Here is a 14,774-nt window from a genome sequence, read left to right as displayed (position 1 = left end):
AAGTAAAAGACCGTAATTAGTTAGTATGAGATGAAATGAAATCCCTAAAATACAGAAGAAAATTCGAAAAAAATTATTATATAGGGGATCTCCACATTTAATGGCTTGATTAGATGAAACATAATCAAATAAAAAAAATAGAGAAGAAGATGGCGATGATACCAGATCTTGGAAATCGAAAGAAAAATTGAAAAGTGAGATCCAATCAAACCCTAGCCGACCAAATCGACTGCAATCTATGATACAACTGTTGTGGGAGTTTTTCCTTGGATGATGACGAGGAGGTATCAGGTTCCACGTAGCGTTGAGTCCAGTCCACGTCGGCGGTGTACCTACAAAACAAGAATATTCCCGAAGGAATATTCCCTCCGATGCTTAAGTAAGACATGGGTTTTAAGGAAGATGTAATTAATAAACAGAAAGCATTAAAGTAAGTAGTAGAATGTTTCTCTATCTAGAATTGTGTGTCAATTTCTTGGGAATTGAGTATATTTATAGCCCCCCTTTTGGGGGAAACCCTAGAGTGACCTCATATGATTGGTTGGTTTATCAGATGGTGACATGTGTCACCATCACAAATCTCCTCTTTGGGCCATGGGCCTTAAAGTTGCTGGCATAACTTGGCTAGTCATACATCAGCACATTGTAGCTCCTAAATGGCAGCCAAATAGATGGCTGGCCAACCGGGGAATGCCACGTGTCTCACGTTTAATGGAGCCACGTAAGCGGTGTGAGGGGGTCGAAAAAGCACGAGGCTAATGCGTGACCTCGTCCCTCGTGGGTGTGACGATTCTTTTTATTCAATCAAGTGTAATTGGATTTCCTGTGAGTATACACCCAATCGACTAGTAATATAGGAGTCGCCATTCAGTTTTTAACGACAATGAGAAAAACTGACAAAACCCGGTTATCGTGACATAAAGGGAGTGCAATTATGTTTGACCACGACGGCCGTAGGTTCCCTTGTGATCCCTGGTGTGGGGATCTCTCAACATACACCCGCAAGGTAGAGATTGAGGATTCGGGGGACTGTAACTACCGAGAGGAGTACTTCGCTCGTCGATAACTCCAGAGGCAGGATATCCTTACTAGCTCAGCATAAATAATTGAAGGGACATGCGTTAACTATTAAACTAATCTGAATTGATTTTAGCAATATGCAACATATAATACTAATTCGATCGTGGTTATCTGATTTAAATAGCATTAAGGGACCTAGCATGATAATCCGATTCCCCAAAAATATTATATTTGTTAGGCGTGATAGAACAATCAGATTAGGTTAGTTTAACAGTTCATAAAAAGGGCGAGGAAAGCAGTTAAATCATCGAAAAGGGACACATTACGACGCACCCTTGAGAGGTGCGTCACGGTTCTCAGAAAACTAACCACTTTGACTTTGCTATTTCTCCTTTTTATTTAACGAATCTCAATTATGGGACATGATACGTTCTGTTCGATTTATGGATCGATTGCGACAGAACGCGTGAACAGTTTCGCAGCGAGAGGCTTAGGCTAAGGGTTGGAGTCAATACTCAGAACATAATTCACTACAAAAAAACGCGGCACATTGTGACGCTTTTTGGGACAAATTGCGACGGTATAGAGTGTCGCTATTTCACATAGCGACGCTTTGGGAGAGGGTCGCTATTTTCATTGCCGCTATTTACCGACGCTTTAGAGCGTCACAATTTGCAAAATATCGATGTATTTCGCCGCCGCTATTTGGAGTATAGGGACTCTATAGATAGTCGCAATATTTAGACTGCAAAAAGCGTCACTATTTGCATGCTTATAGACACATTTCTCCGCCACTATAAACCATATAGAGACGCTTTAGACACCCGAAATATATAGACTCTTATTAGAGTCCCTATACGTTTACTTTCGTGCGAGTTCTCCTCATTCCCTCCAAAATAATTTAGACCCTTTGGAGCGTCACAATTTGCATCATATATATCAATTAATCAATTAATCTAAAATCACAAATTATTTATAAAATATCTATTGACCATAGATGATGGTAATCAAATACTCTACTACATTATCATAAAACACCGTAACGTCGTGCTTTGATTAATTTAGAAAAAGTGATTTATATAACAATATAAATCATCCATAAATCTCCAGAGTCTAGTTAACTGAAATAAAAGGAATAGTTAAAACAAAAACAACTTCCTAACATCATATTTTCTACAAGATAGTCCAAAACTAAATAAAAACTACTTCCTGACTACGTACAAACTAATTACCAAGTAAACCTATTGCTATGCTAGCTTAGCTTCAAGAGAACTTGTTGATCTTGATCTTCATATACCATTACCACTTGAATTATCAATAATCTGCAAAGAAAATTTAATATTTCAAATATATATATATATATATATATATATATATATATATATATATATATATATATATATATATATATATATATATATATAAAGCATGATGACACATTTTAAAATCAAAGAAAAATTAACAATATCATTTGAATCACTCAAATTATATTTTTCAAGGTAGATCAAGCAAACACTTATTCAATCTACGATCTTTGAATAATGAGCTAAATTATAGTTCAGCAAATTCAACCATACATGAACATCATTAAAAAAAAAGGTCCAGGTATCTCCGCGGAAAATGAAACAAAGAAAAAAAAGTCTAGGTATCGCAGCCAGAGATCTGTGATATTTACACTTAATTCCCTATGATTCTTCCTATCCTGCTCTTTATGGTATCCTTAACAACTTTTACAAAAGAATCAGTATGTATAACTTCAAAATTCCAAATTGCATCACTTCTAACTCTCCATATTGGTATTACTAAGGCAGGAACAGCAGTTTACTGCACCCTTTTCTGGAATCTAGAGCATTTGTAGTCCTTCTATAGCCCATTTCAGCAGGTATAACAGATCAATTCTCGAAGTTCTTATCCCTAGCCACTGCTTAATCTGGTCTAAAGCAGCCTTGCTGTAGACACAACCAAAAGACAGGTGCTCAAGAGTTTACCAGCGGCCTAGCTCTCTATTTTAACATTCTACGCTAGAAATTAAGCAGGAATACATAAATATTTATACTCCTGTAGACACAAATTTGGTGTGCGTCTTTGTGATATTGGGTCTGCTATCCACCTGTTGTAGCCCTTGTAGACGGGTTTTCCTTTCTCATGTTTATCAGTCTGTTTAGGTTAAGATAGTGTTGGTAATGATTTTTTAAATGATTTGGAGAGTCCAGCTGTGACAAATACTGAATCTTAAAGAAATTAGCTTCTACTTCTGTCTAGTTTTCCCCCCTAATACATTGTCTGTAAGGATAAATCATGGATGATACTTCTAGACTCAGTTGAAGAGTGTTTCTTCAATAAACCATGTGCTTCTCATACAATACTATTACCTCAACACAAGTAACAGTAAACAAAACAGATAGAAGAAACTTCTGTATTGAGCAACAAGACATCAGATAGCCTGTTCATATAACTAGTATGGAGCTGCTACATAAAGATAAGTGAACAGACCAAAAACAAAACAGACTATAGAATTCAATCAAACATAAAACAAGCTTTACTATGCGCAACTATAACTCTTTATAGTAGTTGATTTCAGACTTATCTATCACTTATGGTCAGAGTTCGACTGAGCTTTTATCACGAGAGTAAGTTGGTGCTGTCTTGGCTTGGCTTACACATTATGATGGTAATTTGGTACTTTTTTGTGGTCTGAGCTCACGATCGAATTTGGAGCCTAATCCTTTTTAGGTGGAATTTTAACGACCATGGTTAAGCCATATTTAGTGTCATTTGAAAGTATTTAGTGTCATTTAAAATTATTAATAGCTTCATTCAGCATTCCTATGTTTATTTCAGATTGTTTATGTGCTGTGGTGGTTTGATACTTTAAACTTTGAACACTGATTTTGTTTGCAGCAACTATATTTGCTTATGGACAGAGAAGAATTGGCAAGACATATACAATGCGAGGAATTATAGAAAAAGCTGTAACAGATATTTACAACCACATAATGAATGCAAGGTTCTGATCATAGAAAGTAAAAGCTCAGTTTAAGCTTAGTATGTTTCGTCCTATAGTTGACATGTCAAACTAATCGCTTCTCCCATGATTACAGACCCCGGAAAGAGAATTCACTAGCAGGATTTCTGGACTAGAAATCTATAACAAGAATGTCAGGGATCTTCTCAATTGTGAATCTGGTCGCACCCTTAAGCTAGAATCTAGGACCGATTAGTGTGTTGGAGGGGAGAGATTGGTTTCTATGCACAAAACAACTAAGTTGGGTCCACATAAGCTAGAAATTCTCATTTGTTTTGAAAATAGTAACTCGCCCCTTTCCAAAACTGTAACAGAAATACAAAAACATGGAAACAAATGCATACACGCCCCAGTGTAATTCGTAAATAACATACATGACAGTTAATGAAAGATTACGTCAACAATATTATGGTGTATATGCAAGGAGTAAATAAAGTATTAACATGGTGCCATGAGAGAAACTACTACAAATTGGTCGCAAATCTAGATGTCATATAGTGAATCCTTAGTAGCACAAAAATATATAGAATGTGAGTCCATTACCAACTAGAATACAATAGTGCTACATTGCTACATGCACATACAATTTCACTGGACAAGCTACCTAATGTCACTGTCTGTATCATCCTTCCATTAATGTGTTCAACCAAGAAAATTCAATAAAGCAAAAGAGAGAAACGCCACTGCACTAAAACAACCATTTCAATTTCTCATATTTTCTTTTTTCTGAACATGGGGAAAAAATCAGACTCAATCAAACTAGAAAATATCAGACACAATCAAACTGGAAAAAAATAAGACCCAATCAAACTGGAAAAAATCAGACACTTCGTATTATTATTGTCATATTCTTCTCTCTCTCCTTTTCTCTTTATTTATGAAATTGGGAACCATTTCAGACATCAATTTCAGATTTTCAAAGGAATTAGGACAAAACACTAGATATGACAGTAAATCATACTTTGAATAATATTCTTCTAATACCATAACTAACTAGAAGAATTGTAATGACTAGAACAACACATGTATAAGAAAAAGAGAATTAGTGAGGATGACCACTTATGGTTTGACAATTTGTAATCTTTGAGTGTTAGTTTAGTTTGACAATTTGTAATCTTTGAGTGTTAGTTTAGGCCTTGCTAATTCTTACATGCATGGTTTGTGATTTTTAAACCGTAGCATCACAAAGAAAGACTTTCTCAACCTTAAATGATTATTTGCATACAGCTTCCCTCCCCCATGGCCATAATTAGACTATAATTAGACTGGAAAAACAAGTGACAGTGCCTCTCCCTTATGCTTTATCCCAGTTTAAATTAAAGAGTAACAATTCATGTAAACAAATCAGAACAATAATCAAGCATAGCAAAATAGAAATGCATGATTTAAAAGTCGTCAGAAAAGCAATCAGTGTAAAAATATTAAGAACATCAAACATCAAGCTTAAACAAACAGATAGAAGCAATATTAATCTACACTGAAGTTTACACCTACTCATTTATATCATTTTACGTAAGGCCATGTGCTTTACACCAATTGTAATGAGTTGATGTTGAATAATATTGGTCTTTATTGATAATAACTGATTTATATTTATTAAAAATGATTTTACTGATCAATGTTCAAACAAGGCCACGTATAGCTGCATTTATATCCATTTTATGCATTCCTTTTTAAGTCTTAACATTTGTGAGTTGTTACAACTTACAAAAGGGAAGTCGGAAACTTAGACATCATAATTAATGTAATAAGCATATATACAGGAGTCAGATTGAGAAGATATAACACTTACATTATCACTTACGTTGTGAACTTGGATGATTTCCTGGATCATCTTCCAAAAGTATGGATTATTGCATTAGTTTTCTGTGCAATCAAACCGCTCAAGCCATTTCGACTTCCCCAATCACATCCACGGCCTTTATCAAACTCGCAGAAAATGACATATTAGAGTTCTCCTCTGCATCATATTTTGATATGTACCTGCTCATTAATAACAAAATTTCAACAATTAGATAATGGGACAGGAGCCACAATGTCTTCCTCTATTAACATCGATGTCAAGAGCTCAAGAAACCTACAGCTATCCAGTTTTGTATGTTACAACAATCAGATTAGAAAAAAGATATTGAAAAACCTTTGTAAAAAGTTCATACTTAAAAACCCTGTTGTGAGTCTTGCTAGACATGTTTCAAAATAAGTACTAGTTACCTGAAAATATTTTCTACCTTCACAAGAATCTTTTGGCACGGAGCAGTAATAGTTTATCCAATAGAACTAATTAACTGAATTTACATAACTCTAAACTGCGTAAACAAGCGCTTGTGATTACCTGGAGTACAAAAAGTCCATCAGTAGCCAACACAGACTCACAGTAGCAAAAGAACTCCTCAACGTATTCATGTCCTAATCTACTAATTCATGTCTTTCAGCTATTTCTAGGATCTCACTGTACCATAAAACAGAAGAAAAATAATAGTTAGAGAAAAAAAAGGAGGAAGAAATATTATATTTAATGGCTACTGCATTTTGTAGAGAATTTTGAGGTCATACCAAGTGAAAATTCAATCATATTATTGGGCACCCTGCAGTTGTCGGTAATCACAGAGAAGGAGCGTTATGCGATTCTGTATGCATAACAAATTTATTGGACGGGAATGTGCAGAAAGGCATTGGATAGAATTTAAAGAGACATAAAACCAAACAAGTCAACCTCCTTCAACAATGATGCCACTAGACAACGTAAGCTGTTAAATTTCACACAAAACTGCATGATTGATGCATAAATGAGTCTACAGACCCTCATCTAACAGATGTTCTCAAGAAATACGGATATGACTAAGAGGCATAAACTACAAATAAATATTAAAATAAATTCTCGTTTTTTTTTGAGTGCAACTCGAAATCTAATGCGTGTTTTCATACAAAAAATAAGACAAGTAATCAACATTCTCATCGTAATGAAAACAGACCTTAACTAGCAATATAATTCAGTTTGTTTTGATAGGCAACACAAAAGTTCTACAGATGATCTAGGTAAATTTAAGTCAAGTTTGTTTTGATTGATAGATGGGAATATTATCGTTAATAAGTTAAAAGATTAGACTCACTTAATAGCAACATATTTAGGGACTAGGGCAGGTACAAAGTCAATCAAAGAGTAAGAGGATGCTCAAAAACTCAAAATGCATGCAGGAAGCAGTCCATGTAAACCTCGACACTATGTAACTTCAATCCAAAAACATAAAAAACATCTTTCCATAGTAAAGAAACATATCAGTCAATATGGCAAGAGGGTGACATTAGCATCTTTCCAATGTGTTTGTTCCATAAAATTTAAATCTTATTGTATTTTGAACTGTTGTTGAAGCATCAAAACTCTTTTTCCTTTTGTTCATTGGTAATACAGAGAATACTAAGCGCGACTTTCAGCTCCATAATGAATTTATATTTTTAATACTATTGAGAAACACAAAATGGTTGTTCATGACCAGCGCATGACAGGAGAAAGATAACCAATTACAAAGTGTAATACATGATATAAGGAAGTTCAACAAACTCTTAACTTCATAGGATTTGTGATGAAGGGAAGTTCTTAGCAAAGAAAGTAAACCTAGTCCGGGTACTTAGCATGTGAATCAAAGTACACTTTGAGAATCTAGATAAAAGAATCTAATTTCATGGCTAATCTTCCATAAATTCCACAATAAAGTAAATGGTGAATCTAAGTCACGTAATTCCACAATGTAATGGTGAATCTAAATCACAGAATGCCACAATATGCTGGTGTCTACTAGATTGCAGGTTCTAGCTTCACGGTTGCTAACAAAATCATTGTGGACTACAAGGTCGTCACTTATTTGTTAAATACACTGAAGACCAAGAAGGTACTCTAGAGATAATGAATAGCTGCTTCATGGATATCAGCATATCCACAGGGGCACGAGCTTCATGTATGAGCTTGAATTGGTCATGTGACGGGGGGGGGGGGGGCAATTATGCGGAGACAAGAAAGAACCCAAAAAAGCTATGTTACATGATTCAAAATAGATAAAAAATTCAAGCAAACTCAGAAATTAGATTATACTTTCTAAAGGAACAAAGTCGATACTCTTTTTAGTCAGATTATCAGGTATGTTTTAGTATGAAGCACGCATAAAAAGGTTACTGATAGTGTAGCTTAGATATATGACTAAAAAACTTGAGAACTGACCTGGAGTTTCTCTTAAGAACTTTTCAGTCTTTCACCATACTCCTTTACTTCCTGGAGACCTTTATGTAACTGCAAGCAATCCCATATTATAAAAAAAATAAGCCTTTAATCTTCAAATGCCCAAACCGACATCGAAAAATGTGCTAATAAAATCATCCAAGTATATACCTTAGTCAGCCGCATTTGACGTACTGAAGATTGTTTTTTTTTAGCAGAAATCAATAACTCGTCCAATTTCTATTATCACCATAAGGTTCAGGTAATCCAGAATTAATACACCAAAATAACGATCTGATTATGCTAAATAAGCAAAAAGGAGAGTGTTGAATACCAGGGATATTTTTTCCATACCAGCTACTAGTCGTTTCTTCTCTTCTAACTTCAGCTCCATTTCCGATTTCTGATAAAGAGATATTATTAGTCGCTTTTGAGTTCTGATAATACAGTCCAATGAACGAAACCTAGAAGACAATTATAAAGCTCCTTGTGTATGAAATGATATAGCTCTTCGCCAGGAGAGGAGTAGACTCGCGAGTAGACTATTCCACACTCGCGAGTGGTTAACTAAATATTTATAGCTTATTTTATATATGATGTCAAGTTGTTAACTAAGTGCCACACATATACTGTTGGATATTAGATTACCAAAACATGCTATTTCTGGTGCCAATTTGAGCAGCAGCTAGCAATGAGGCAGAGAAGGACAACCAGATAGACTCTTCTAGGCTTCAACACTACCTCTCGATTGCTTTCCTCTTTCGAATGTTGTCACATGGTAGCCTGAATGTAAGAAGCAACAATTTTAAATCAAACCATTTGAAAAAACTAATTTATGAAATTTGGGGAAAAGAGGAGTACCCTAGCCTAGGTGCAAAGTAACATCAGAATATGTTTTGTCGAATTCACTGTTGCAGCCTCCATCAGAACCTGAAGTCCCGTTCGTCGCAGAAGAAACCTTGGTTGCTATGGGGTAGTACTCAAGATACATAGGTTTCGGGCGTTCAGATGGTGTATGAAATCCTCTAAGCTCATAAATCTACAGATCATAAAAATACAGATTTAAAACTGCTATATTAGTCCACCCCACACAGTAAACTCGATCACATGAATGGGAGAAAGAAATATAGTTACTTGTCTGGTAAGGCCCTCTGCTCCTAAATTATTAAAAAAATAGGTAAAAACTGCATCTTTAGTCTTAGGTAAAACACATAGTACCATGTCACAAGAACAACAACATACATCAAACAAAAATTATAACTATTTAGTCATATAAATACTGTGAAGTACCTGCCTGCGTGAATGCTCGGGTTGTTCCATCAGCAATTGGTCCTGCAGTAGCAAGTACTCGCATAAATCGATATTAATTTGGGTGCTTGTCGTACAATAATAGCCTCAAATAAAAGACACAAATAACCAAAGGGAAGGCACTACAAACTACAACCACCTTCTTAGCTTTTACAGACAGTAGGCTTTCACTGAGTTGCTTTTCCAGCTGCTGCACTTCTTTCAAGCTCAAGTTTGATAAATCTTTACCCAGCATCCTCCTGTAATTGACAATGGTTGTTACTAGCCCGGCCTATGGCAGAGTTTATAATAAAAGACCACAAACTTGAATCAATGACAGTTTTGAGGGCATATACATTTGTCTCAATTGGAGTTTTGTTATCCTGTCTTTCAGACTATCAATCTCCTTCAAATCTTCTCCCTGCAAATAAAAAAGAGATCCAAGAAAAAGAGAATAGTTTGATAAGAGATGCTTGTTTATACAAAGTAAGCAAAGAATTGTCTAGCTGGCCATAATCAACAGAATCCATGCCTGACATTAACTAGATACTTAAAAAAAAAATCTAACTATACAAGTTATGCAACAGAGAAACAAAGGGAGACATCTTTGTAATCATCAATCAAGTATGAAAATATAAACACTTCATCGGGAACTAAAAATAGAATTTGAGTCAAGACCCTTGTATCTCAATCACGAGTGTTGTCTTTCCGCTTTGTACCTTAAACAAGACCAGTAAGGATCGCTGAATTTGGTCTCAAAGAAGGCACATGTGACGTGACAATGTAATACCCATAAGACCTATCCATAAAGGACATATTCCAACCAAATAAATGTGGTAACTTCAAAAAAAAAACCTCTAAAAAATTCAAGAAACAAGCAGCAACATAGCATCACTCCTTGTTACAAATGCACACTCAGCTAAATTATACTATTTGTCGATTCAGTGCTCCTAAAAATGCTTAATTTATCAACTAGGTGATCCCAATGTAGAACAAAATTCATAAATTTTATGCAAAAGTTAACCTTAATTTCCAAAACCCACTTCAGAAACTTCAATAGAAAAAAATAAAGACCTAAAAATAAAACCCAGAGATAAATTAAAATTAATCAACAAACAAACTAGAAATAAACCCTAAATTCAAACTTAAAATATGTTGAATTTTTATATAAATATTTTTAATTGCCTGAAATATACTATGAGTAGGTAGACAAGAAAGTTCAAGCACAAAAATTTCGGCAACAAAAATGAAAACAATAAATAAAATCAAACCTTCAAGAACTTCTTCGCGTGAATTGGGAGAATTTATCTGACAAACCAAAGAAGCCGGAAATCCAAAACCCGCAACTTAGAGCGAATATCTCTAACAAAAACACTAACTTATTGAAGCTTGAGATGGTTATATTTGGCGAATTGTGAAAACTATCAATCAGGGTTTCCCTCCTTTTGTATTGAGAGGAATGACAAGATTACTAGCAGATTGCAAAAGAAATTGAGGTGATTCGTTTGTGCTAACCTGTTGTAAACGAAATTAAGGGGATTCTGAGATGACACCAGCGATTCTCTGGGAGTGTATTCAAATTTTCCAATGAGCAGTTGGTTTTGGAGAATGTGGGTTGACTAGGTTGAGTGTTTGATATGTTGTGGGAGCAGGTATGGGAGAATTAAGCGGGGTTAAGGGGGGAAATTTGGCTAAAATTATAAGCGAAAAGTTATAGTTTAGCGGGCTTAGCTGACATGTGGGTACACGTGTCTTTTATTTGCTAATAACGACGCTCTATAGCGTCCTTATATGCTACGACCCTTTAAAGCGTCAATATTTGCAAACTCCTATCCGCGCCCCAGAAATCCCTGTGACCCTTTCGTGAACCGTCGCAGTTAGTCCGTCTAGATTTGTATGTTTTACTCATAGTGATTGTGTGTTGTTGTGTCTCTTCACGTCGAACTTAGGGGTCTATTTATAGGGAAGAGTTCGTGGAAAGATAGAATTGCAGAGTTCTAATCCACAAAGAATTAGGAAAAAACACGTACCTAGGTATTTTCAGCGCCCAGGCCTGGGCGCCGAAGATTTCGACGCCCAGAGCCAGGCGTTGAAAATAGGGTCTGGGCTGTTTTCTTTAGTCAGATTTGGATTCCTGAAATCCGTAGAGTTTGAGATTTAATCGAGTCTTTTAGCGCGTATTAATTTTATGACGGAATGCGTCTGGGCCCGTTACGAACTCTAGGCTCGTTAGGATTTTAATTAATACGTAACTCTTATTTCCGAATCATATTAGGAATAGGATTCTCGCAGTTTTCTATCTCATTTAGGATTTATGTTGGAATGCAACACCTAATTCTGACAGGTTTCTATCTTTTATGACTTGCCACTTTTAACAACTACCCCTTACGACAATTACTATTTTTAGCAGGTTTCCACAAATAGCAGGTTTCTATAAATAGCAGGTTTCGGGTGAAATGAAAAGGGGAATTGAGATTCGTTATTTTATAGGAGATGCGTTGTCAAGTGGAGATTTACGTTTTCATCATCGAACCTTTCCCTTTCGGGAATGGGGACAAAAGTAGGTGTCTACAGTTAGCCCCCACTTTGACTGAGTCTCGGGATGAGACGATGGTCAAAGTATTAGACGGAGTGCGTCACACAAGCCATGGTGTATGTGACCTATTTTGCGAGGGTCTCACGAGCCCCCGAGTGATAACATTTGACTTAAGGGTCTTCACTTGAAATGTAGACATATCCCTCACGTGTCATTGGGATTTGTCAACGGATAGTATAGAAACTTCCTCACTTTGTCATTGGAAGGATCTAAGGGTGCGTAGAAACTCCCTCACTTTGTCATTGGGAGTAGCTACAGAGTTTTTCGAAATCAAAGGTGTAAAGTGTAATTGGGCCTGGCCAAGCCCAATCACGAGGTAAAATGTTTTTTAAAAATTCTCATTTTCAAGGCTAGTTAAACGAGAAAACCCCTTGTTTTTATAGGACGTAAAACAAAGGAAAATCCAGCAAAAGTTATCGCTGCAGCGACTAAGGACCTGCGCGGTTTTAGTGGCGCAGACCCCGCCGGCTAAAGATGGCGAGCCTGTCCGCTAAGGGTGGACACCCCGTCCGATAGAAGTGGACGAATCTGTTTTTGAAATTTGAAAATAAGGACCTACGCGGTTTGTGGCGTAGACCCCGCCGGCTAAAGATGGCGAACCTTGTCCGCTAAGGGTGGACACCCCGTCCGGTAGAAGTGGACGAATCTATTTTGAAATTTGTTTTGCTTTTTAGAAAATAAGGACCTACGTGGTTTGCGCCGTAGACCCCGCCGGCTGAAGATGGCGAGCCTATTTTGAATTTGAAGACTTTATTTTTCGAAAACTGAGGACCTGCGCGGCTAGTGACGCAGACCCCGCCCGCTGAAGGTGGGCGAGCCCTGTCCGCTAAGGGTGGACGCCCCCGCTCGCTGGAGGTGAGCGAACCTGAATTCGTCTTTTCGATTTGGGATTTGCGTGTCGCGATCTTGCCCGATTGAGGTGGGCAAGTCCCTATTTCATTTTTTCCTTGTGATTTCTTTTGAGAATTTCTTTTTGTTCATTCTTGTAGGAGAGAATTCTTTCGAGGGATGCTCGGATTTAGTTGGAACCTCAATGTGGGTCGACAACGTGTTTAGATGGACCATAGTCTCGTGGTCATCACCTTTTCATGGTTTTGAGCTAGTCTTTTCGGCTCAATTTTGCCACTACCTGGGTCCTTGATTAGGGGACTATGTATAAGTGTCAATGGCGACCTTTGTCTTGAGGTCGTAAACCGGTTTTATTTTTTGAGACATCCAAACACGGGACTTCGTACAGCGTAGTCTGGGAATATTGTTTTAACTTTGAATAATATATATTTTCTTTCGAGCTCCCAAGCACTCATGCTTGACGGTCATTTATTGTCAAAGAGGTTCCTTGAGGATACGCATTCTGTAATGTCCTTGATCGTGTTTGGGATTGTGCTCGTAAGTGCGAGCGACCCTTGTAGTGGTGTGCTACTCTTGACAAAGTCGTGAGGTGCAACTTTCAGTAAGGAAATTGGCAATTTTCGAGTCGAATGGATGCGGCAGGGCCCAATAGAAATTAGGGCCCTTTTTTTGAGCCTGGGTTCATTTTCGGCGCCCAGGCCTGGGCGTTGAAATAATTCACGCCCAGGTGGGGCGTTGAAAGTGTTGTTTGGGCTGGTCTTTTGATGACACAGTTGGCCTCTTGTTCATTCGTTTATTTCACTTGGAAGTTCTATGTATTCTCTTTTCTTTTGTTTTTTTCTTTGTTTTAGAACGTGATGATTTTCTTGAGAAGCCGTAGCCGATTGGTGGACTACGGTGCTTGTCGCTTTGGGGCGTTTATTTTAAGGAACTGTTGCTCTTAAGGTGTACAGTTATTGTAATAGTCGGGCGAGTCTGTTTGGCCCGAGGAACATACCTTGAGGCGTAAGACTTTGATCGCTCTTGTATATATATTTTTTCCTTTTGAACGCGTTCGTGAATGTTCGATACTTAGAATGATGATATGTATGTGCGAACGAGCGTTCATAGAATGGCCGTTGTGTGCGGTCCATTAATCAGTTTGCTTGAATCATATTTTTTGAGCAATGACTGATTTTGAATAGTTTGCTTAGAAGCTTGATAGGGTTCAGGCCCATTCATGAAGTGGGCTCAAGCATCGTGCCCTTCTTGATCGTTCAAACACTTGCTTCGAGTTTTTTTTTTATTTTGCTATGTTCGTTTCGTAGCTTGGAGCCCCCAAGTATGCATGTTGGGATGCTTCCTTTTGGCGTACGATTTTTGTAGGTTCTTTCGAAAAAGATGCTTTGGGGTTCCGCTCGTGTAGGTGCGAGCTATCCCTTTCGTGGTAGGTAATATTTGGCTACCTTTAATCCTTAATGTAGAAGTCGTGTGGCTTGCATTTTGAATTTGGGCGATACGTAGTCTTTGCCTCTTTTACACATGCTCTTTGGTCGTGCCTACATTAGTGCAATATGCCTTACTTTTTTTTTTAGACTTGTACCGTGGGACGGTTGAACTTATGGTGCGACGTAGGCTTGTGTGGCCTAACGGCGTGTCTTAGAACATTCCTCCAGGTGTTGGGATATTATTATTTTTTGTATTGGAGTATTTCATCACGCCTTGTTCAGGTGCTCGAACAAGTGTAGCACCTTCTGCGTGGGTATGCACGGCTTATTACTTCGTTCGATGCGAGGATTCATAGGTGT

The 14,774-nt window shown here is 37.2% G+C and overlaps 1 protein-coding gene across 1 annotated transcript; it reads right to left on the bottom strand.

Moving 5' to 3' along the window:
• Nucleotides 1-8,531: 8,531 nt before the first annotated feature.
• On the bottom strand, nt 8,532-10,056 carry LOC110779226 (MADS-box transcription factor 5-like). Its single transcript, XM_056834558.1, has 5 exons — nt 9,899-10,056; nt 9,703-9,802; nt 9,546-9,587; nt 9,123-9,294; nt 8,532-9,039 (listed from the first exon to the last, which is right to left on the bottom strand). Coding segments are annotated over exons 1-5 (363 nt in total). The 5' UTR covers nt 9,901-10,056; the 3' UTR covers nt 8,532-8,992.
• Between the last annotated feature and the right edge of the window lie 4,718 nt (nt 10,057-14,774).

Source organism: Spinacia oleracea, chromosome 1 (genome assembly GCF_020520425.1).
Source record: "Spinacia oleracea cultivar Varoflay chromosome 1, BTI_SOV_V1, whole genome shotgun sequence".
Classification (NCBI taxonomy): Eukaryota; Viridiplantae; Streptophyta; class Magnoliopsida; order Caryophyllales; family Amaranthaceae; genus Spinacia; species Spinacia oleracea.
This window is presented reverse-complemented; position numbering and strand designations above follow the sequence as displayed.